The 23228-nt window shown below is 39.3% G+C and overlaps 2 protein-coding genes across 3 annotated transcripts in view; one reads left to right on the top strand and one right to left on the bottom strand.

The window, feature by feature from the left end:
- LOC129717815 (uncharacterized) overlaps positions 1–1310 on the top strand; it is a 32355-nt gene extending 31045 nt beyond the window's left edge. Inside the window, exons 5-6 of the mRNA XM_055667998.1 lie at positions 412–529; positions 614–1310. Of these exons, the coding sequence (XP_055523973.1) occupies positions 412–529; positions 614–671 (176 nt within the window). The 3' untranslated portion in view covers positions 672–1310. The remainder of the gene's footprint in view (positions 1–411; positions 530–613) is intronic.
- A 16631-nt stretch (positions 1311–17941) lies between these two features.
- Positions 17942–23228, bottom strand: part of LOC129717504 (thyrotropin-releasing hormone receptor) — a 110695-nt gene continuing 105408 nt past the window's right edge. Inside the window, exons 1-3 of one of the 2 annotated variants that reach the window (XM_055667452.1) lie at positions 20557–22880; positions 19770–19830; positions 17942–19504 (exon numbers count right to left, since the gene is read on the bottom strand). In XM_055667452.1, coding sequence (XP_055523427.1) covers positions 18166–19494 — 1329 coding nt within the window. In that variant the 5' untranslated portion in view covers positions 19495–19504; positions 19770–19830; positions 20557–22880 and the 3' untranslated portion in view covers positions 17942–18165. Of the gene's footprint in view, positions 19505–19769; positions 19831–20556; positions 22881–23228 lie in introns of those variants that run through there. The other variant, XM_055667449.1, reaches the window with a different exon arrangement.

The following is a 23228-nucleotide window of genomic DNA, read 5'->3' as shown; positions in this document are numbered from 1 at the left end:
ATCGTATCGTATCGTACGCTAGCCAAATGACTAGCTGTGGACTTGATTGTGTCTTCGTTTGTGGACCTGATTTAAACTTCCTTTTTTCAACCAAGTTTAATTGGCATTTTCCAGTCAAAACTTGCAACCATTATTGGGGTGCATTGCTACGATGACAAGAAGGAGCAAATTATCTTTCATCTTGAATATTTGCTCTAGGACAAGTTTCGTTGAAAGTCCTCGCATTCTCACCAGAGAGGAGAGTTGAAAAACGCGTGAATATTATTCAATCAAAAAGCACACTCAAAACGGCTAAAATGTTGAACATAATTGTTCAAGCGTGTTTAAAATAATAAGTTCGAAACTAATAAATAAGTAAACAATCAATTAATGGTATCGATAAGTTCTAACTGTCCAACTTTCTCTTTACAGATAATTGCACCGACATCGAACCGATTGAGTTGCCCAGCTCGAGCTCCTCCAACTCGCTTGACTCGATCGAAAAGAAGCAGAAAAATCGTAAAAAGTCCTTTAAAACGGCAAAGGCTAAGTAATTGATGGCGTCACTCCCCCTAGGGGGGATCTTGCTATCGTTCAACCAGTATGACGTGGTCTCCTTTTTCTGCCGTTTCAGAATTTACAATGCCTATCAACACGTGCAACGTCGTTTCAAGGAAACGTACGCTTCCTAACAGCAGTGCCAGAATACACCGCCACCAGTACCAATCTGCAGGCTATGGAATCGCGCAGATGCGGAAAGACCGCTTCCATCGACTTACTTATTTTATTTCACTTTGTGACTAGCGAAAAATTAACTTAAACTTAGAATAAAAAAAACACCTACTAACTCACAGCTGTCATTGCTAACAGCGTCGAAGGTTGTGAATGTAGGTACACAGTGAGCGATTTTTCACTCGGAGTGTAGCTATTTAGCCGTTTGTCCATCAATCAAGCTGATAGGCGAATGAACATCGCATTCACGATAGCTGTGATTATCGGGGCGGTTTTGATACCTTTGGAAGTGAGACGAGACTATTTTTGCAGTAGATGGTACTCTCCGCAGCCTAAATACGTTTTGTCTGAGCTCCGATATCCTCCTAAATCACCATGAAATTTATATATGTATGCGATAATGCTATGCCACGAACGTGATTCTTCATCATGATGCTCGTTTGAATGTTTCCCACCTCAGCAGCTTACGGTTGATTGACGAAAAAGCATAAGTTAGTCTTGTATGGTTGATTGTGTCTATATGAGAGGAGGAAAATTGGATTGTGTAACAAAACTTGATAACGAAAGTTGGCCTGAGCATAAATTAATTTTATACAGTTTGCTGTTATATGCTTTTTGAAAGAAATTTTACCATGTTAATGAACTAAAACAGAGTAGATTATACAAACACATACATCACTTCTGGTGTAGTTAATCTGCTCAATTCATATTTAATTGATAAAAAGTAAACCGTTTTCTGTGGGGAACGGCGATCAAATAGTTCTGTGATCACTTCAGGAGTGCCGCAAGGGTCTGTTCTTGGCTCGCTGTTGTTTTGCTGCTACATAAAGAATCTGCCTAATGTTTTAAAGTACTGCACCATACAGTTGTATGCTGATGATGTACAGCTGTGCGTAAGCCGTTTGGGTCCTCGTACCAGCAAAATTATTGAATTGGTTAACGAGGATTACACAGTGGTCTCGGCGAAATGGACTTCTTGTCAATAAAAGTAAAAGTAAAGCACCATTATAATTATAACCAGATCACGGAATGTTGCTCACCATAGTATACTACCTGACGTTATAATGAACGGAGCAGTAATTCACTGGACAGACAGTGCAAGCAACCTCAGCTGCGCGGCTTTCGCAACGATCTGAAATATGATGGACTCATACGACAACAATGTGGGAAAATTCATGCTGGATTACGAACGCTATGGCTGTGTCACCTCTGCCTCAGTTAGTACCCGACTGAAGCTTTTAAAAGTTTGATTCTCCCTCATTTTTGTTTTGGAGATGTGGTTTACATCGATCCAAGTGCCAGCGAACTGCGGAAACTGCGAATGTTGCCCTGAATCGTTGCGTGAGATTTGTTTACGGCCTAAATCGCTATTTACGAATCTTATTGGATGCCTACTGCAAAAATTATATGAACATCCTGTGTTTTTTATAAAAAAAGCTCATGACAACTTGTGTGCCGTCATCACTTCACCGGAAAGTGATTTTTTCGCGTCGACGTCATCAAAATTTGGTCCTATCAAACAATTCATCAATCTATAGAAATTCCTTGATCGTCAGAGGTGTCGGCAGCTAAAATATGTTGCCCGCCAGAGTAAAAATTTCTGCGTCGGAGGTAATATTCAAGAGAGACTATTTGAATTTCTGGAACCACGCTTAGAGAGATTAGGTTAATATATAAATGAACACATTCGAATGATTAAGAGACGAATTTTCAACCGAAAGTAGTTGAATGAAAAAGGTAAACCTTTATACTACTGGATGAATAAACAATAATAAATATGACATGCAAAAGCAAGATGGTGCATAACCACACCAACACTGCGCGAAATTAGCACAAATTTTGATTAGGTTTGAAACCTGGATAAAGGCGTACTTTTTCTGTCAACATATAATCATGCTTATTTCATCAAACCTGTCAAATCTGCTTATTCATTACGCATTATGCTTGTCGTACTGGAAAATGAGATCAAAACTTGTTGAAATTGGAAGATCAATAGTAACGGTCGCATTGAGAGGACAAAGGCCGCTTTCGATAAGATGGGTGAGATCGTGTCCTACTGCACAAACTCGCAAGAATTGGTGTCATCGAAGGTCTGATTTAATGGCTACATTCAATATTCCGATGATTTACAACCACATTCGGCGTCCTCAAGAGCAGTAGTATCGGATTACTTCAATTCGTGTTGTTCTTCAATTAGGTCGTAGTTTGTTTTGGCATCCACTACTGGCACTACTGGAATACTTGTTCAACTCTGATTGGACCACAATACTGTCTTCGAATGACGTGGATGATATGGCTGAAAACTTTTGCAGGCATATATCGGATTGGCTGTTACTTAACGTGCCTGTTCGTAGGCCCCCTCTGTCACCTGCTTGGAGTACAGCTGAGCTACGAAAGCTGAAACGAATGCGTAATACCAATCAGCGACGACTCCGACGGTACCGCTCATCTGAATCGAAAAATGCTTTTCGTTCTTCTTGCGATGCTTATCGGAATTTGAACAGGTGCTTGTACAAGTCGTATGTGTTGAAAGTTCAAATTTAAAGCGTAATCCCAAGTCCTTTTGGAATTTTGTTAACTCAAAAAAGGAATATTCTGCCATTCCGCCGACAACATTTGTTGACGACGAAAAATCGACGACGAAAATTCGAACAGCGTGAATTCCCGAAAATATGGAAACAATCATTTCTGGTTCCAGTGTTCAAAATTGGAGATAAAAGTAATATCCGTAACAACCGTGGAATTACAAATCTCTCGGCAGCAACGAAATTATTTGAAATTATTGTCAATCGAAGTCTTCTAGCTAGAATGAAGTGTTATATCTCTACAGACCAGCATGGTTTTATGCCTGGACGATCGGTTACCACGAATTTATTGGAATTCACGCATACTTGTTTTACACAACTGGAAGCAAAATGCCAAGTGGTCGTGGTTTATACGGATTTGAAAGCCGCATTTGACAGAATTGCCCATCGTATACTATTGCGCAAAATTAACCTGCTTGGTGCCTCTGACAGCTTATTTGCATAGCTTGGGGAACAACGGGCAACACGGACAGGGCAATGATTTATAATGATTTATTTATGTACTAAAATATCTATTCAGAATTAGTATTGTGTGTTCTGCCACAAATGGTGACATTTCAACACTATTATGTATATTTGTACGCTTTTTAGTATTATTGAATGTTATTAGCTTTCGCAGTTAAGATAATGTAATGGTAGGAAAATTATTAAACCTACTTTTCATGAAAAAAAAAGGAATAAAGGGAATAAAACGAAACTTAAAACTATCTTACTGACTATAAAGTGAGCTAATCGTTGCAATTGAGGATTGCAACGATTTTTGTCGGAATTTGTTGATAATTTGGCTTGACATATTTTCTAATGTTTCTACATTAGTGAGCCTATGTAGCTCGTTCGTGCTAAACCAGGGAGGACGCTTCGAAATCATTTTCAAAAGTTTATTCTGAATCCATTGAAGTGTCTTCTTCCTGGTTGCACAACAACTTGTCCAGATGGGAACTGCATATAACATTGCTGGCCTAAAAATTTGTTTGTAAATTAACAGTTTATTCTTGAGACAAAGTCTAGAATTCCTGTTGATAAGAGGATATAAACATTTGATGTACTTATTGCACTTTGACTGGATATTTTCAATGTGCTCCTTGAAAGTAAGACTCTTATCATAAATTAGCCCTAAGTATTTAACTTGATCAGACCAATTTAAGACCACACCGTTAATCTTAATAACGTGGTTATGGGTGGGTTTGAGAAATGAAACTCTTGGCTTATGAGGAAAAATAATTAACTGTGTTTTAGAAGCATTAGGGGAAATCTTCCATTTCTGCAAGTATGAAGAAAATATATCTAAACTTTTTTGTAGCCGACTGCATATAACACGAAGGCTTTTTCCTTTTGCGGAAATGCTTGTATCGTCACAAAACAGAGATTTCTCACAACCTGGTGGTAAATCAGGAAGATCAGAAGTAAAAATGTTATATAAGATTGGGCCCAAGATACCCCCCTGAGGCACACCAGCTCTAACAGGCAATCTATTGGATTTACCATTTAGATAGTTAACCTGGACCGCACTGACCGCACTGTTAAATAACTTTGTATCATTTTTGTAAGGTAAAGCGGAAAACTGAAATTTGACATTTTAGCTATTAAACCTTTATGCCAAACACTGTCGAAAGCCTTTTCTATATCTAGAAGAGCAGCTCCAGTCGAATAGCCTTCAGATTTATTAGTTCGAATCATATTTGTTACTCTAAGTAACTGATGAGTAGTGGAATGCCCATGGCGAAAACCAAACTGCTCAGTTGCAAAAATTGAGTTCTCATTAATATGTGTTATCATTCTATTAAGAATCATTCTTTCAAAAAGTTTGCTAATAGAGGAAAGTAAACTAATTGGTCGATAACTTGATTTGGCATTTTTCCATTTCGTAGGAAAATGTGCTAGTGCGAAGCATCTGTTAAAAATTTTTACCAAGAAATTTAAAGAGTTTTCGGGAAGTCTTTTGATGAGGGTATAAAAAACCCCATCATCTCCTGGTGCTTTAATTTTTTTGAATTTTTTTGAGAATAGTTCGCACCTCATTCAAGTTTGTCTCCAATACCTCTTCGGAAAGAAATTCTTGGGTGGTGATCTGAACATACTTTTGGTTTACTTCATTTTCAATAGGACTTACTACGTTCAAATTGGAGTTATGAACACTCTCAAACTGCTGAGCAAGTTTTTGAGATTTTTGTTCATTCGTTAGAAAAATGCAATCACCATCTTTAAGGACTGGAATGGGCTTCGAGGGTTTCTTAAGAACCTTCGAAAGCTTCTAGAAAGGTTTTGAATAAGGTTTTAGTTGTTTAACTTCTCTCATGAAATTCTCATTTCGCAAGAGAGTGAATCTATGTTTAATTTCCTTTTGTAATTCTTGAAAAATAATTTTCAAAGCAGGATCACGAGATCTTTGGTATTGACGTCTCCGTATGTTCTTCAAACGTATAAGAAGTTGAAGTTCACTGTCAATAATTGGTGCATTAAATTTCACTCGAGTCTTAGGAACTGATAAATTCCGGGCATTGAGTATTAAGCTGCTAAAATTATCTAATGCTCTGTCAATGTCAGCACTATTTTGTAAAATAATATCATCATTCAAATTTTCTTCGATTGTAGAACGATATCTATCCCAATTAGTCTTGTGATAATTTAACACAGATCTAGCGGGATTTAAAATAGTTTCATGGGAAATAGAAAATGTTATGGGTAGATGATCAGAATCAAAGTCAGCATGAGTTAACAAATCACTGCATGAATGGCTTTGATTTGTTAGTACCAAATCAATTGTAGGTGGATTCCTAATAGAAGAATAACATGTAGGACCATTTGGAAATGAAACTGAATAAAATCCAGCCGAGCAATCATTAAACAATATTTTTCCATTGGAATTGCTTTGAGCATTATTCCAAGATCGATGTTTCGCATTAAAATCACCGATGATTAAAAATTTAGATTTATTTCTTGTGAGTTTTTGCAAATCTCCCTTGAAATATTTTTTTCGCTCACCAGTGCATTGAAAAGGCAAATACACTGCGGCTATAAATAAAATGCAAATACTTGTTTCAAATTCAATTCCCAAACTCTCGATAACTTTGGTTTCAAGATGGGGTAAAACACGATGTTTTATTCGATGGTGGATAACTATTGCAACTCCACCACCAGCAACATCAATTCTATCAAACCTATGAACTATAAAATTTGGGTTCTTTTTTAGTTTAATATTTGGCTTTAAAAGCGTTTCAGTCACAACTGCAATATGCACATCGTGGACTGTTAAAAAATTGAAAAATTCATCCTCTTTCGCTTTTAAAGAGCGAGCATTCCAATTTAGAAAATTTACAGCATTATTTAAAATCATTGCTGAATTTCAATTTCATAACAATAATAGTTGTAAATTTTATACCTTCTTGAACAGCCTTGTACATCGAGTTACAGTTCAACAAAACGGACATTAGCTGCAGCATGGATTGTTGCAGGTATTCAATCTTTTCGGGAGTTGGATTACCTAAATCAATACTGGCTGATTTTTCAGCACCAAACACGAATGGTTTGTTACTGTTTGAATTTGAAATATTACCTGAAAGGACACTGGCACATGAACAGCCTGGTGTTGCCTGAACAGGATTATTTTTCTGAAATTTGTTATCTGAATTTAAATTATTACCTACAGACACACCTGCTAATGAAAGTGCTGGTGATGCCTGAACAGTACTGAAAGTCTTTTGATTACCCACATTGACAACAGGTTGTTTAGAATTCCTACGTTGTCTAGAAGCAATAATTTTTGACTTTACAGGACAATTAAAGAAATTAGATTTGTGATTTCTCCCACAATTTACACATTTGAAACTATTAGTGATCTCTTTCACGGGGCAGATATCTTTCGTGTGACTAGTGTCACCACAAATCATACATTTTGCAGCCATATGGCAGTTTCGAGTTCCATGGCCATAGGCTTGACAATTCCGACATTGCGTAAGATTATGGATTCCTCCATGTCTCTTGGAATTTTCCCAATTTATTCGCACGTTGAATAAAACACCTGCTTTTTCTAAACATTTTAAATTATGTACTTTGGTACGATCAAAATTTACTAAGTAATTTTCCTGGTGTATTCCAGTTTGAAAAATTTTGGCATTTGCCTTTCTTTTTTTTTCTTCACCTATCGTTTATTTGACACGGCACAAATACAATTTAATGTTTAACGGCGCCAATTATATCTGATGACTTAGATTCTTTAAGCAAATTTTTTATCCTCGCTGACATTTGCCTTTCGTTTCATCAAAATTACTTGGTTGGGGGCAAAACCAAGTGATTCTGACAAACAATCTTTGATTTCATCAATACTTTGATCATTTGAGAGACCTTTCAACACAGCCTTAAACGGTCTCTCGTTTTTGGCATCAAAAGAGTAAAATTCATACATCTTTTCAGTCAAATACTGTAAAAGATGTTTATGGCCATCAAAAGATTCGACCAAAATACGAATTTCGCCTTGGCGACCAATTTGAAAATTAACTTTCACATTCGATAGAAATGATGAAAGTTCTGATCGAAATGCTTTAAAGTTTGCTACAAATTCCACAATAGGTGGAACTTTAACCTTCTTCATAACGGCTTTATGCTCAGTATGAGAAGTTTGGAATTCTAGATCCCCAACAGAAGAAAGAATATCATACCTGTTAGTGAAATTTCAGTGTCACTTGGAGGAGATGCCTCACGTTTCCTTGATGCCGCATCAAAGCGAGCTTTTTTTAGTTTTTCCAGGCATAACTGGACAACTTCACTACACTTTCACTTCTCTATAGAATTTAATTAGAAATATCTCAAACCAAATTTATTCACTAAACACTCGTTAACTTTAAAAACAAATTTATTACTTTGCCTTTCAACAGGTAGTCTTTTAGAAAGATTGCCTGTTGAAAGCGAAAAACAAAATTTTAATATCTCTCGGTAGTCTAAGACTTAGCCTCGAGCTGTTGGTAAAATGCGACCGTACTGTAGGACAGTTCAAGTCGATCTGAGCTCAAATCCGTTCGTTAACTTGAGTGGTGCACCTCAAGGAAGTAACTTGGCTGTTTTTTACAATATTTTTAAACGATGTTAGTATTTTGCTTGGTGATGGATATGCGGATGACCTAAAACTATATTTCGCCGTGAAGTGCATAGAAGATTGTCACCGTTTGCAGCAGTTACTGGATATGTTTGTAGAATGGTGCCATCGTAATAAGCTGATTGTCAGCATCCCTAAATGCTCTGTAATGACATTTCATCGGAACTCGCAGCCTATAATGTTCAACTACCATATCGATGGAGTCGTGCTCAACAGGGTTGAAGAGATGAATGACTTGGGTGTGACAATGGATAAGAAACTCTCTTTTGCTAGTCATCGATCGGCCGTCATTGCTAAGGCTAATCGTCAGCTGGGGTTTATAACCAAAATAGCCAAAAATTTTAATGATCCGTGTTGCTTGAAAGCTCTGTACAGGTCGGACTCGATTATATACAGTCTCCGAAAAATGTTCACTATATATAATCGAATCCTATATATAATCGAATCAGAAAAAAAAATTATTTTGTCTATTTTGCATGAATATTTTGTTGTTTTTCAATAAATAAGTAGGATTTTTTTGACTAACCCCCTTAAAGTCGCAAAAAACCTTTTTTACAAAAATATATGTATATATAATCGATTCAGAAAAAATTTTTTTTGTTTATTTTGCATACATCTTTTGTTGTTTTCAAATAAATAAGTAGAATTTTTTTGACTAACCCCCTTAAAGTCACAACAAAGCTTTCTTACAAAAATATATGTATGTACAAAAATATATGTATTGATTTCAACTTCATAAAAATAAGTATTTGAAAAGAGTCAATCTCTATCACCTCAACCTTAACATTGAAATAGTAATATTAGGGTCCAATCAAATTTAACGTGAAATAAATATTGGACTTCCGGAAAACCCTCACCACTTTGTCTAGCATGTTTCCAATACTCAGCACACCAGGCATAAAAAATTTCCTCAGCCCTGCTTGCTTTATGTAACATTTTAACGGACTTTTATGAATCAATAAGGAAGCGCTCATTCATAACATAACGAAGGAATAATTATTGTTGATCTCCTTCCCCCCTTTGCCATGCTTTTTGTTTAAATTTTCCGTATGGGTTGCAACACTTTGCCAACCCAACACTCTTTCCCACTTCCTGAGCGTTACATAATTTGTAAACGTTCCCTCGCGCTATTCCTGTTTTAGATCAGCTTTACTTTACTTGAAACATTATGGCTCGAAAATCAACGTTTTGGGTCAAAAAATGTTGCGTTACGTCATATTGGACTGAAAGGAACGTCCATTAATTACGTACCATAAATAAAAACTGTTTTCGACCCCCTCTTTCCCTAGGTAACGCTCTTTGTATAGATCTTCAAAATTTTTAGTATTGATTACGACGTTTTGTCATATATCTGCCTCCCTCTAAGCGTTACGTATTTTTGAACGATCCCTATACGACATTGCTGCTTTAGGTAAGTTATATTTAAAATTGAAAAAAAATTTTTGATTCGATTATATACAATTTTATATATAATCGAATCATAAATAATCGAGTCAATATATAATCGAGTCTGTATATAATCGAGTCCGACCTGTATTGCTCTTTAGTGCGACCTATCTTAGAGAATGCTTCACTAGTTTGGTTTCCACATCAACTGACCTGGAGTTTACGAATTGAAAGAGTGCAAAAGAGATTTGTCCGAATTGCTTTGAGAAATCTGTCTTGGCGTGACCCACAGAATTTGCCTCCATAAGGTGATCGGTGCAAGCTAATCAATCTTGACACCCTAGCTAGACGACGGAAGATTCAGCAGCCAACATTTGTCGTTAAGCTTCTGAACAATGAAGTAGATTGTTCCAAACTACTATCTTTACTTGGTTTTCGTGTTCCATCGCGTGCTTTAAGGACCTCTACTCTTCTCCAAACATGGTTTCATCGCACAGCGTTTGGATTTAATGCCCCTATGTCTTCGATGATACGTGCATTTACTTCTGCTGAAGATTTATTCGAATTTAGTGAGCGTTCTAGTTGTTTCTCCAGTCGAGTAGCAAGATCTGCTTGTTTTACATTATGACGTTGACGATAGTGATATATTCATATTCATTAAGACTTTATGTTAGATGGATAAATAAACTAATAAATAAATAAATAAATAAATAGGATGTAAACAGCGGTCGTCGACTTCTAGATCATCTAGATCTAGATCGGCCATTCTGAGCTTAATTTGGAATCATTTTCTTTTTTGGCTTTTTATGGCCTTTAGAAAGGTTTTTGACTATTCTGAGCCTAATTTGAGATTATTTTCTATTTTGGCTTTTTCTGATCTTTTGGAGGGGTTTTTGGCCATTCTGAGCTTATTTTGGGATAATTTTCTATTTTGTTTTTTTTTTCTCGTCTTTAGAAAAGGTTTCTTCTCGTCTTTAGAAAAGGATTTTTTCTGGCCTTTAGAAAAGGTTTCCGACCATTCTGAGCTCAATTTGGGAAGGTTTTTTTTTTTTGACCTTTTCTGGCCTTTAGAAAGGGTTTTCGGACATTCTGAGCCTAATTTTAGATCAATTACTATTTTGGCTTTTTGTGGCCTTAAGATAAGATTTTTGGCCATTCTGATCTGAATTTGAGATCATATTCTATTTTAGCCTTTTATGGCCTTTAATTTATTGTACTTTGCCTTCGAAAATTTCGTAAAAAAATGCTTAAAATAAATGCCTAATTCTATTAACAAAAACATCTCTTCTAATACAAAAATTGAAATAGTCGTAAACAGCGTTAAAAGCACGGATGCAAGCACTAAATGGATTATTAAATCCGTGGTTTGTCCTACTAGCTGGGAGCCAAAGTGCATCATGGTATCGAAGAGTACGAGATGGGACGTGGATGTTGATGCTTTGCAGTGAAGCTGGACAATTCATACGGCTAGTGAGAATGTCAAAAACGAACATTCGCTGTAGCTTAAGACGTCTAAAGACGTCTAATGTCTAAAGTTTCCAAGCCAATCAATAGACAGCGTGACGGGTACGGTGGGAAATCTGTAGGGTTGGCCCATGGAAGCTGACGAAGCGCGAATCGTATGAAATGCTTCTGTACTCGTTCTAACGTCAGACTATGCGAAATCTGATACGGTGTCCAGACCGGTGTAGCATATTCTAGGATACTTCGTACCAACGAGCAATACAGTGATTTGAGAGCATACACATCTGTTATGAATGCAGCGTGGCGACGGATAAATCCCAATACGGTGAACGCTTTGGCGGCAGTTGACGCAACATGCTCAACGAATCTTAGCTTGTTGTCCAATATTACACCTAAGTCCCGTAGAGAATCTACCCGATCGAGAGTGATCGAACCGATCTTGTAGTTAAACTCTACGGCTGTTTGGCGACGCGTGAAGGAGATTATTTTACATTTCTTTATGTTCACGTTCATCCCATTTTCGTCACACCACGACAGGAGTTTGTCGATGTCAAGCTGCAGGGATGCACAATCCAGAACGGATGAAATTACTCGGAAGATTTTAAGGTCGTCTGCGAAAAATAGCTTTCCTGATGACAAACGGTAAACGAGGTCGTTTATGTACAGGATAAAGATGAGAGGTCCGAGGATGCTCCCTTGTGGTACACCAGATGTGACATCGAATGTTACAGAGGCTTCAAGATCTACTTGGACAAAAGCTTTCCTCTCAGTAAGGTACGATCTCAGTCATTCAACTATCCAGCATGGGAAGCCCATATGTAGCAGTTTGTCGATTATTAGAGTGTGTGGGACCACATCAAAGGTCTTCGAAAAATCTACATAAATAGTATCTACTTGGCAACGAGCTTCTACAGCAGGGAACAGTGTGTTGGTATAATCCATCAAGTTGGTCGTAGTTGAACGGCGCGTTACAAAACCGTGCTGAAACTCGCTGATTATCGGCTTAGCGGCGTTGTTCAGGAAACCGTGGACGATTGTTTCAAAGACTTTTCCCAAACAGTAGCAAAGAAACGATATTCCACGATAGTTTTCAACTAGATTTATACTACCTGATTTGTGGATTGGAATCATCTTGGCAGTTTTCCACATCGACGGGAACGTACGCTCAGCGAGGGAACGATTGAAAATTATCGGTAACGGTATAACTAGTCCGGAAGCACAAATCTTTAGCATATGTGGCGTCAATCCATCAACGCCAGGACCTTTAGAAGCATCCAGGTTGTTCAGTGCTTCGAAAACGTCCCTATCAGAAAAGCGGAATTCAGGAAGATGCACCTCATGAGTTGGTGTAAGCCGAAATGTATCCGGGTTGGAAGCGGGAGAGGTGGTTCGAAACACGCTTTTGAAAAAGCCTGCAAATAGGTTAGCAACTTCCTCAGCTGTGCTTGCATGACATCCGATCAACTCAACGTTCGATGGAATGCGTTTCGATGATTTCTAAGTCCTAATAAAAGCCCAAATGAAATTCCTCCTGAAATTCCGCGACAAAATTGTTGAAGTAGATCTTCAGGCTTGCCAGAAATCCTCGATAAGACGCAATTTGGGAACGTTAGGCAGGTTCGCCAACTTGGGTACCATATCGACATTTAGACGTTCCATCTCCTCAAACGATCGCCTCGAATAGTGAGCCGACTCCAGATCCGGCAAAAGCACCGTGTCTTCGGCCTTATAGTATTTTTTGGTGAACGACGCAACTTCTGGCAGGTACTTCGTACTATAAATTTCCCCGTTCATGGCCAGTCCGGAGCGAGAGAAGAGCAGCTTTGACATCCCCTTCTAGCTGATTCTCAGCCACAGCAGCACCGTCTTGGGGAACTTGGTGTGTAAAAGAAAATTTCACCTTAGTGGTGGAAGTAAAATATAATGCGCCCTACCAGTCGTTGCCATCCAGGGTGAGACAGGTCTCGTCGTCCATCACCACCGCCACGTCGTAAATTGCCGGGAAAATCGATTTGACCATCTTATTCAGGCGCTGCCGCTGCTTCATTGCCTGCAGCTCTGAGATTAGTGAACGGGTATTGGCCGTCCATGTTCGCCCGACATGTATGTCCATGTTCACCAAGCACTGTTTGATCGGTTGCACAGACCAGGCCAAGCGCACGCAGTGATGTAGCCACTTTTCCCACGGTCGTCTTCTTCAGTATCCTTTGGAGCTTCTAGTCGCTCAGGGTCGTCGGCCGTTCGGAACCGGACTTTCTTTCAATGCTCTGATTGGTGTCCAATAGTGCCAAGATGTTGTAGATGCCGGAACCACACGGTGTCCACAAACTGCCGCACGATGCTTGTTTTCGACGCGGCGGAGTACCGTTTTTCGAACGCGCAAATCGAATTTTTTCTGATGACTAATGGTTTAATATGATTGTTGCTGCATGCGTAGTTTCGTCAGTGCGTGCAAAGGTAAACCCATGAAAAATTGGCAATTTTTGTCCATTGTTTTTAGCGCAAACGTTATTAGAGTTAATGAAAACAAAATTCTGCACCAATTTCAGCAATTAGGGGGGGGAACAACGCCCCCCTGCCCTCCTCTGGCTACGCCTATGGCTACAATCTTATGCACGTCATCGGGTGAAATGAGTGGTTGAAACCCGGACAAGTAAAGCCAAAATTTCGGAGGCTTCGGAACAGGTACAATTGATTCAATACGCAGATCACTGAGGTCGATTTTGCTTGTACCACGATCCGTTACCAACGGTGACGAATCGTATTGCTCTATACGGGGGCGTTTTGCACCTGGCTTAGGCCATGCACGAAGCGAAGGTGTGAGTGATTGGTACGCTCTGTCCCCAGCCGTTGCTACTTGATTAGACGAAAGACCGTCAACTTTTTTGCCCAAATTATCGACTGCATCGGCTAGCAGCTGCAGCTGGCAAGACAAATCAGCTGATGTCACCATAGCGGCAGGTGTGGTGGGGGTTTAAAAGTATCTTCCATGTAGCATTTGATACTGCGGCCGTTCAGTTCAGACCGGCAATCAGAACAAATAAACAAAACTTTCCCTTGAGCGAATAGGTCTCGGTTGACACGATGATTGAATCCGCAGCATTGCTGACAGATGTGGAAGACGACATCACAAAAACCACATCTTATCGGTTCAATATCGTTCACTTCCAGCCTGCATTTTTTGCACTGCTTCTTTGCCATCGTTTTCGGTTGGATCGGACGAACAATGAACAAGTGGCGATGACTGTGATTTTGTTTGCTTGTAGCTAGATCGAGTAGAACTTTTTAATCAGAAACAGTGAAATCGAACGGTTTTCTTCTCCTCAACGCACGATACGATAACTATCACTTCGGACCATAAATAACACAGTAACTAAACTTTTGAAACTAATTTTAAAACGAAAAAAACAACTTCAAAATATACAGCGATGTAAAATTGCGACCGAACACGACGAGATCACATACATTTAGAAGAGATTTCCGACCAATCTGAGGTTAATTTGAGATCATTTCCTATTTTGGCCTTTTCTGGCCTTTGAAGGGGGTTTCGGCCATTCTGAGCTCAATTTGGGATCATTTCCTATTTTGGAATTTTCCGGCCTTTAGAAGGGGTTTCCGGCCATTCTGAGCTAAATTTGGGATCATCTTCTATTTTGGCCTTTTCTGGTCTTTAGAAGGGGTTTTCAGCCATTCTGAGCTCAATTTGGGATAATTTTCTATTTTGGATTTTTTTGGCTTGAGAATGGGGTTTTGGACATTGTGGGTTTTCAGCCATTCTGAGCTTAATTTGTACTACCCTTACAAGGAACACAACTAAGGGATGCCCGCAAGGTGGAGTTCTATCGCCTTTGCTGTGGTCATTGGTTGTAGACCAGCTACTTAGAAACCTAACTGAGCTAGGTTTCGAAGTTGTCGGATTCGCCGATGATGTTGTGATTCTTGTGAGGGGAAAATTCGACAGTACAGTATCGGAGAGAATGCAGTTAGCTCTAAACTATACTTTAGAATGGTGCAGACAAGAGGGGCAGACCATCAACCCCTCTAAAACAACCATCATTCCCTTCACCCGGAAAAGAAGGTACAACTTGGAGAGCCTGAAGCTGGGCGAGACTACACTGCAGCTTTCCACTGAGACTAAACATCTTGGAGTAGTTTTAGATCAGAAACTCAGCTGGAATGCACATATTGAATATGTCATCGGTAAAGCTACGAGTGCCCTCTGGGCATGTAGCAAAGCTATTGGCAGAACATGGGGTCTAAGGCCAAGTATGCTCTATTGGTTGTACCAGGCAATAATAAGACCAAGAATAACGTATGCCTCGCTAGTGTGGTGGCCTAAAACAAAAGAAAGGTCAACGCAGAACAAGCTTGGCAAGTTGCAAAGGCTAATTTGTAATGCAATTACAGGAGTAATGGAAAGTGCTCCGTCGAAAGCCTTAGATGCAATTCTGCATCTATTACCACTCCACCAGGTAGTACAACTAGAGGCGGAAAAAAGTGCATTGAGACTAACACGCCTTAAAAAAGTACCTGATGGAGATCAGACAGCCCAGCTGGCAATCCTCAAACATTTTCAGCTGAGCAAACATATACCAGGTATCGAAGATTGGATGAATACAGAAGCAAACTTCGAAATACCTTTCAAAATCATAGAGACCGAACGGGAAGTTTGGGAACAAGGTGGCCCAAACATCCGACAAGGCTCTGTCGTCTTTTACACAGATGGCTCAAAAATGAATGATTCAACCGGAGCAGGTATAAATGGTCCTGGGATAAGTATCTCGATACCAATGGGCCGTTGGCCTACAGTGTTCCAGGCCGAAATATTTGCAATTTATGAATGTGCACAAGTCTGTTTGGCTAGGAAATACAGGCATGCTAACATATGCATTTTTTCTGATAGCCAAGTAGCACTTAGAGCACTAAAAGCCTTCACATGTACCTCTAAGCTAGTATGGGAGTGCATCCTTTCACTGAAACAACTGGCAGAAAGGAACCAAGTATGTTTATACTGGGTTCCTGGTCACTGCGGAGTGGAAGGCAATGAAAAAGCCGATACGTTAGCTAGACAGGGGTCATGTACCGATTTCATTGGCCCAGAACCGTTCTGTGGGGTGTCATCAAGCGCCTTGAAAGCAGAATTGAAAACCTGGGAACATAGGACAATACAAGAGAACTGGAGATGCTCAGTAGGGCTACGCCAGTCTAAACGCTTTATAAAACCAAGCGTCAAGAAAAGCCAGCAATTGCTTAGTTTAAATAAAAAGGGACTAAGGACAATTACCGGACTGTTTACAGGACACTGTCCAAGTAAGCATCACCTGAAACAAATTGGTCAGTCAGATGACGAAATTTGTCGTCTCTGCGGGTTCGAATGTGAAACCGCAGAACATTTGCTCTGCCACTGCAGTGCACTAATACAGCGCAGAATAAGAGCCTTTGGAAAAGGAACTTTGGAGCCTTTTGAGGTCTGGTCTGCGAATCCTAATGAGGTAATACATTTCATACGAAATACAGTGCCTAATTGGGAGAAAGGGTGCGATAGGACAACGACGATCACTTCCATCAGTAGTGATATGTCTGCCACGAGTACCTAGACTAAAGAAGAGGTATACCACAAAAGATCAAAATAATGGTCGCAGTGGTCCAAATCTTACAAAAAAAAAGAGCTTAATTTGGGATCATATTCTATATTGGCCTTTTCTGGCCTTTGGAAGAGATTTCCGACCAATCTGTGCTTAATTTGAGATCATTTTCAATTTTGGCCTTTTCTGGCCTTTAGATCGCGTTTTCAGCCATTCTGTGCTCAATTTGGGATCATTTTCTATTTTGACCTTTAGAAAGGATTCTAACCATTCTGAGCATAATTTGGGATCATTTTCTATGTTGGCATTCTCTGGCCTTTAGAAGGGGGTTTCAGCCATGCTGAGCCTAATTTGGAATCTTATTCTATTTGGCCTTTTCTGGCCTTTAGAAGGGACTTTCGGCCAATCTGAGCTCAATTTGAGATCATTTTCTATTTTGGCCTTTTTTGGCCTTTAGAAGGGGTTTTCAGCCATTCTGAGCTATATAAGGGATCATTTTCCACGTTGGCATTTTCTGGTTTTTCAAAGGGGGTTTCGGCTATTCTGAGCTCAATTTGGGATCATTTTCTATTTTTGCTTTTTGTGGCCTTAAGAAGGGATTTTCAGCCTATCTGACCTTTAACAGGGGGGTTCGGTCATTCCGAGCATAATTTGGGATCATTTTCTATTTTGGCTCTTTCTGGCCTTTAAAAGGGGTTTTCAGCCATTCTGAGCTTTGGAATCTTATTCTATTGGAATCTTATTCTATTTGGCCTTTTCTAGCCTTTAGATGGGGTTTCAGCCATTCTGAAACCCCTTCTAAAGGCCAGAGAATGCCAACATAGAAAATGATCCCAAATTTGGGATCATTTTCTATGTTAGCATTTTCTGACCTTTAAAAGGGGTTTCCGGCCATTCTGTGTTTAATTTGGGATATTTTATTTTGGGTTTTTTGGCCTTTAAAAGAGGTTTTCGGCCATTCTGATATTATTTTGGAATCATTTGGAGTTTTTGGCCATTCTGATTTTCTTTTTGGGGTTTTCTGGTTGATAAGCTTGCAATGATCATACTCATGAAAATGGCAGGGCGATTCTTTCATCGGGCATTTCGGAGCAGTCGATCGAAAGGTTTATAAAGGTCAACCACAGTTTTATTACATAAATTAATTCCTCTCTGTTTATTGCCTAATGCCAATAAATAATACGTGTACAATACTATAATTTTTCTTGCTCACCACATTCTCACACATTGCTTTGCAAAACGATAGATTCGGGCGAGATTTTACTCATTCGTTTGAGATGGGGTAGCTCAAAATATCAATCGAATCGTGATTTATGTCCTATGTTCTCGTTTCTTTTCTCCTTTTTTAGATATCACATTCCATGGAGCCGTAAAACTGCCTAATTTTAGTAATCTCATCGGAATCTTTCTCTTTGCCAAAACTGCTGTGACCCGAATCGAACCCGGCGCGAGAAATAGTCTCACTATTGGCGCCCTGTTCGATGCAACCGGAGGAATCAACACTACGGCCCTTCGTTTCATTTTTGGCAGTGATAGACGCAAACTGGTGCTTGCAACCACAACTGTCAAGGATGACAGTGGTTATGCAGTCGGGATTTCCCACCCCAAACTGTTCGTGTTCGTTTGAGATCTGATCTGAATCGTTCTGCCGTTCTGCCGACGGCTGATCCTCTACTTTACGTACCACAACGATAGCTTTCCTTAGAACTAACTGTTTATTGTCGGTTTGGTGAATGGTTGTCGGTTCTACCGAGACGCTCCCATTCACCCGATGACTAGTCTTACTGTTACAACTGTTGGCAGTATAACTAACATTACACTTACTAGCGTTTAGCTTACATCTATGGAAACCGTAACCATTTGGTAGCGACATTGTTTCATCTATCTCATCAATTTTGCTAGCTTTTAATGGACTAGTTTCCAAAATACTGTTTCCGGTGACACTCTCTCGGTGTTCGTTATGCGAAGACCGGATCGATACCGTGCTGCTGTGTCTGTGATGCAGCAGTCGTTTCCTGCCACTGTTTTCTGCAATCGCTCGAACACTTCCGCTGACACTGCTCTCTTCCCGAGTCAGCCGCCTTTGGCATGAGCTATTGTGAGAGCTGCTCAGATTCGTCGATGTCGTGTGAAATGTTCCCTTCCGTACTCCTGACGATAGCGTATCCGATCGAACCAGTTTGCTGCAGCCCAGAAGCTGCAGGAATCCGTTGCGAAACTTCGAAGACATCAGATTGTACAGGATCGGATTGACGGCCGAATTCATGTATAACATTATCCTGCAAAAGTACAAGATGATATAGAAACGCTCGATGCCGATCGAAACGATCTTCTCGCTCGGTACGATGATGATCCACAGTGTTAACGCTCGGAACGGTAACAGACAGAAGAAGAAACTGACGACGACCGCCCCCAGCATGAAGGTGACCTGCTTCCGGTACTTGATCACATTGTTCCGGTTGCCGGTGGCGTTCGACATGATGATGCCCGGATTGTCCATGAGATTCTTCGCGATCACCGAGTACAGCACCACCAGGATGAAAAGCGGGAAGATGAAGAACACCACGATGCTGCCGATGAAAAAACCCGCGTGCCAGAAATTCTCCACCGGCGTCAAACAGGAGGCGACCAACTTCCCGTTGACGTACTCTACGTACTCGTACGACGAGATCATCAAGATCGGGCTGTAAGAGGGGGGTAAATAAAGACAAAAGAAGGCGTTAGAATATTTTTTGTTTAAAAAGGTTTGACACTGGATCTAATTTCGAAAGAAAATGGTAAAATTACAATAAATTCATTAAAAAACATCGGTCTATAAATATTAATCTTGTGTTATTAACAGCAAATACTAAATGCTTGATTGATTAAGTAGTTACATACTGATAAAAAAATAGCTGAATCTACTGATTGAAAGGGATTTAAAACTACATACTACTCTCTACTACTGACCTGCGGGATAGCTTCTAGAACACTAACAGCAGATTAGAATCCAAATACACAGTGTAAGGTGCTGTAAAAAGAATGTGTGAGTATCTACAATGCTGTAAGAATATGTTAAGGTATAGTGCATACCGCAGTTATACCTACGCGTTTATACAAAACATATCTGCTGAAGCGGCGAAAGACGTGAATTGAGGTAATTTTTCGAAAGAACATACATGGTGGGTTTGTTTACATTCTCACATGTTTGAATAGTTGTTATTGTTTTCATTATCAATGATACCAAAAAAAGTGAACGTGTTTAGGAAGTACGAAGGTCTAAGGTAAATGAACGATAAACCGATAGAGGATAAACCGGATGACGGTATGAAGGAATTCTATGAGCTCCTCAATAAAACATACATCATCTCAGACTTAAGTTACAGTATGAAATCTGTAATGTAAAGTACCACTGCGGGTTTCTAGCAAAGCGATTCACAACGGACCAAATGTTCACTCTGCGTCAAATCCTCGACACGTTCAGAAAGGTAACATGCAGGCTCTGTTCATACATTATGAGACGGTGTACGATGCAGTTGAGCGCAACAAGATATGGAAAATTTGGTTCGAGCACGGTCGGCCAACAACATTGATCACAAAGTATAAACGACGTTTAAGAAAGTGTAAACACTATCTTAGTTTTGTTTCCAATGCAGAAGGTTTTGAAAAAAAAAATTAGTATTTTTAATTTTAGCCAACGGTGAACACTGAAACTGTTAGCGTCAAAAAAAATTCGACTATTTTTACTGGTTCTCACCTTACATCAGATCCATGAAACGAACATGTGGCTGCAACGATTGCTCTTATATTTTCGCTTTTCCAACAACAATCACTCAAAAGTGTGACATGATTTACAAGTTACGGAATGATTGCAGTACTACACTCACGGTTGTGACGCTCGTCACGTACCGCGCCATACACGCTATTGACTAATCTTCACAAAGCGTTGGTGGCAATTATGTTCTGTCTAGTGAATGGTGACCACATAAGGTGATAATGTAAAATCCCTTGCCACATATTGGGTAGAACTAAACAAACACAACTGTTAGGTTGGTGCTCTGCAACATTTTTTTTAAAGTGTTTTTTAGCAATTTAGATCGAAGAAAATATTTGATAACAAAGCTAGAGATTTGACCTCACAAGAGACGGCCATAAATAATATATACTATCCAATGGTTCTTTTGCTCCATATCGCTTAGTACTTTGCTTCTAGCATAGAACGGTAGCTGTCTGGCCATTAGATGCAAGCGCGTGATCCTGTCTAACAACGGTTCTTGCATTGGACGATAAAAAACACCAACTGATGGTAATGTTGCTTGCCATCGTCGTAGCTGCTAACTGGCTTTTGCTGCGTTGCGGATGAAATTGCGAACGGGTGATTTACAACTTTCTCACGACAACGACGACGACGACGACGACGACGCATCGAGAGCGCCACCGCCACCGTGTTATTAACCTACGGTGTCAGCTGCATCGTGATGCTGCTCGGGGGCCCGAATGCGGTTGAGTTGAATTGGATGATAAGTGCGAGGATTAGTGTTGGCTTGGAGGGTAATTTATAGGCAATGAACGCATTGCATCCTTGATGGATTAAACAGCCGGCAATTTCGTGTATCGTGTCTACTGCTGGGGCTGGGAAGACTCTGCAAGATGGATAGTGCGCTAGACGGTCAATATATTTTTAATGAACTTCTCAGTTATATTCCATCTCGGCCAGAGGATTAGTGCACAAACTTCTTCCGTTTTCGATATGAGTTCTGATATATCAGATATACAAATATGGAGAAAATAATAAATACACTTGCAGTGTTGGATAATTTTTCACATTTGCGCAGTGATTTTAATTGTTGTAGGATGTTATGTTACGTCATTATGATCTGCAGACACTCTTTTTGAAAGAGAAAACGGAGAAATAACTGGAGAAATTTCTGTGTCAGTGATTCCAATTTTTTTTTTGCGTGAGTTAGTGTTTTTAAAGTGGTGAAAAAAATAAATACACTATTGAAATATATATACAAAACATTCCAAATTAGCTTTATTTCTCTACATATCGTTAGCAAAGTGACCTTTTACGTTACAAAACTCACTTTCAATATTTTGTGGCTTGTCCTTTGTTTTGTAAAACCATATTCAATCTTCGTGGTATGTTCATCACCAGGTTTTTATGAGTAGAAGCTAGACTAGCATTTCACGCTGCCTCTCCGACGTTTCATAAGTTTCAGGCTCAACGACCTTTGGCTTCATATAGTAAGGAAGCTTGTTTTAGAACTATTCCTAAAGCATGCAATCACTTGGAAATGATTTGGCAGGTAACTTCTAATACCGAAGTGAGCTGTTCCTGCGTTCGGCATAGATTTCATTCGAGCAGTTCCTTCGATTCAGCGTCTTGGAAGGTTCCTTCACGCGGACAGTCGTCAACACCAGAAATATCGTCTTGAAACCAATCACGGCACTTTATTTTTCTTGATGTAGCATTTTAGTAAACTCTTAGGAACTCTAGATGCCCTTCAGCCGCTGTTTTTTAATGAATTGACAAAAGTAAGTTCAAACAAATGAGGATTGTTTTCCACGAAATCAAACGTTTTTACAAAACTAAATGTATATGACGCCTCAATAAAATACTAAATTGTCAAAGTAATTTGTTGACAATATGTCTTAGCTTAGTTTATCACGTTTTGGATGGGTCATTCTATCTCAAGTAGGTAAAAATGAGTACAGTGTCATTCCGATTGACTAAAAGCTATTGAACTCGTGCGGCGAAAAGAAAAAATATGTTCAGTATTTCCAAGGCACAGTGGTCCAGAAGGGCAAAAAGTGGAACTAAATTTATTAGCGCTTTTCACCTTTTTAGCCTGATGATGTCTTCGAAATAATGAATGACATACGCAATCGTAAATTGTTTTGGGATGTCTCAAAGCGTTCAAAGTTGTGATTCTTGTGACCCTCGAAAATCTACCAAGGGGGGAGTATATGAAATTGGGAAAATCAGATTTTTTTTGATGCCAAATGATTTGAAAAAGCATAAAAACGTGAACTGGCGTTATATCGAAAAAAGATTTTTGGTCGAAAATCGCCTTTTGTCTTATGGGATATTTTAAAATTGACTTGAAAAAAATCATTTGAAAAAATCAAAATTATTCACTACGTGCACCATGATACAACAATGATACACACTAAACTTTTTTTTGCTGAAATTCAGTAAACTTCCGGTGAATTTTGCCACACTGAAACTTCAGTAATCCATTCAGCAATAAAAAACTACTGAACGTTTCAGCAATGTAAAATGTCATTCTGTTTGACGGGACTTTACTGAATTTTCAGCAATATGAAATGTCATCCATGTTTGACAGACTTTTACTGAATTTCCAGCATTATTCAAAGCATTGCCGAACATTCAGCAATGTCGGCCGCTGCATATTTTGACAGTAC

Source organism: Wyeomyia smithii, chromosome 1 (assembly GCF_029784165.1).
Source record: "Wyeomyia smithii strain HCP4-BCI-WySm-NY-G18 chromosome 1, ASM2978416v1, whole genome shotgun sequence".
NCBI classification, from domain to species: Eukaryota; Metazoa; Arthropoda; class Insecta; order Diptera; family Culicidae; genus Wyeomyia; species Wyeomyia smithii.
The sequence above is the reverse complement of the archived record's forward strand: the minus strand, read 5'-3'. Positions and strand labels throughout refer to the sequence as shown.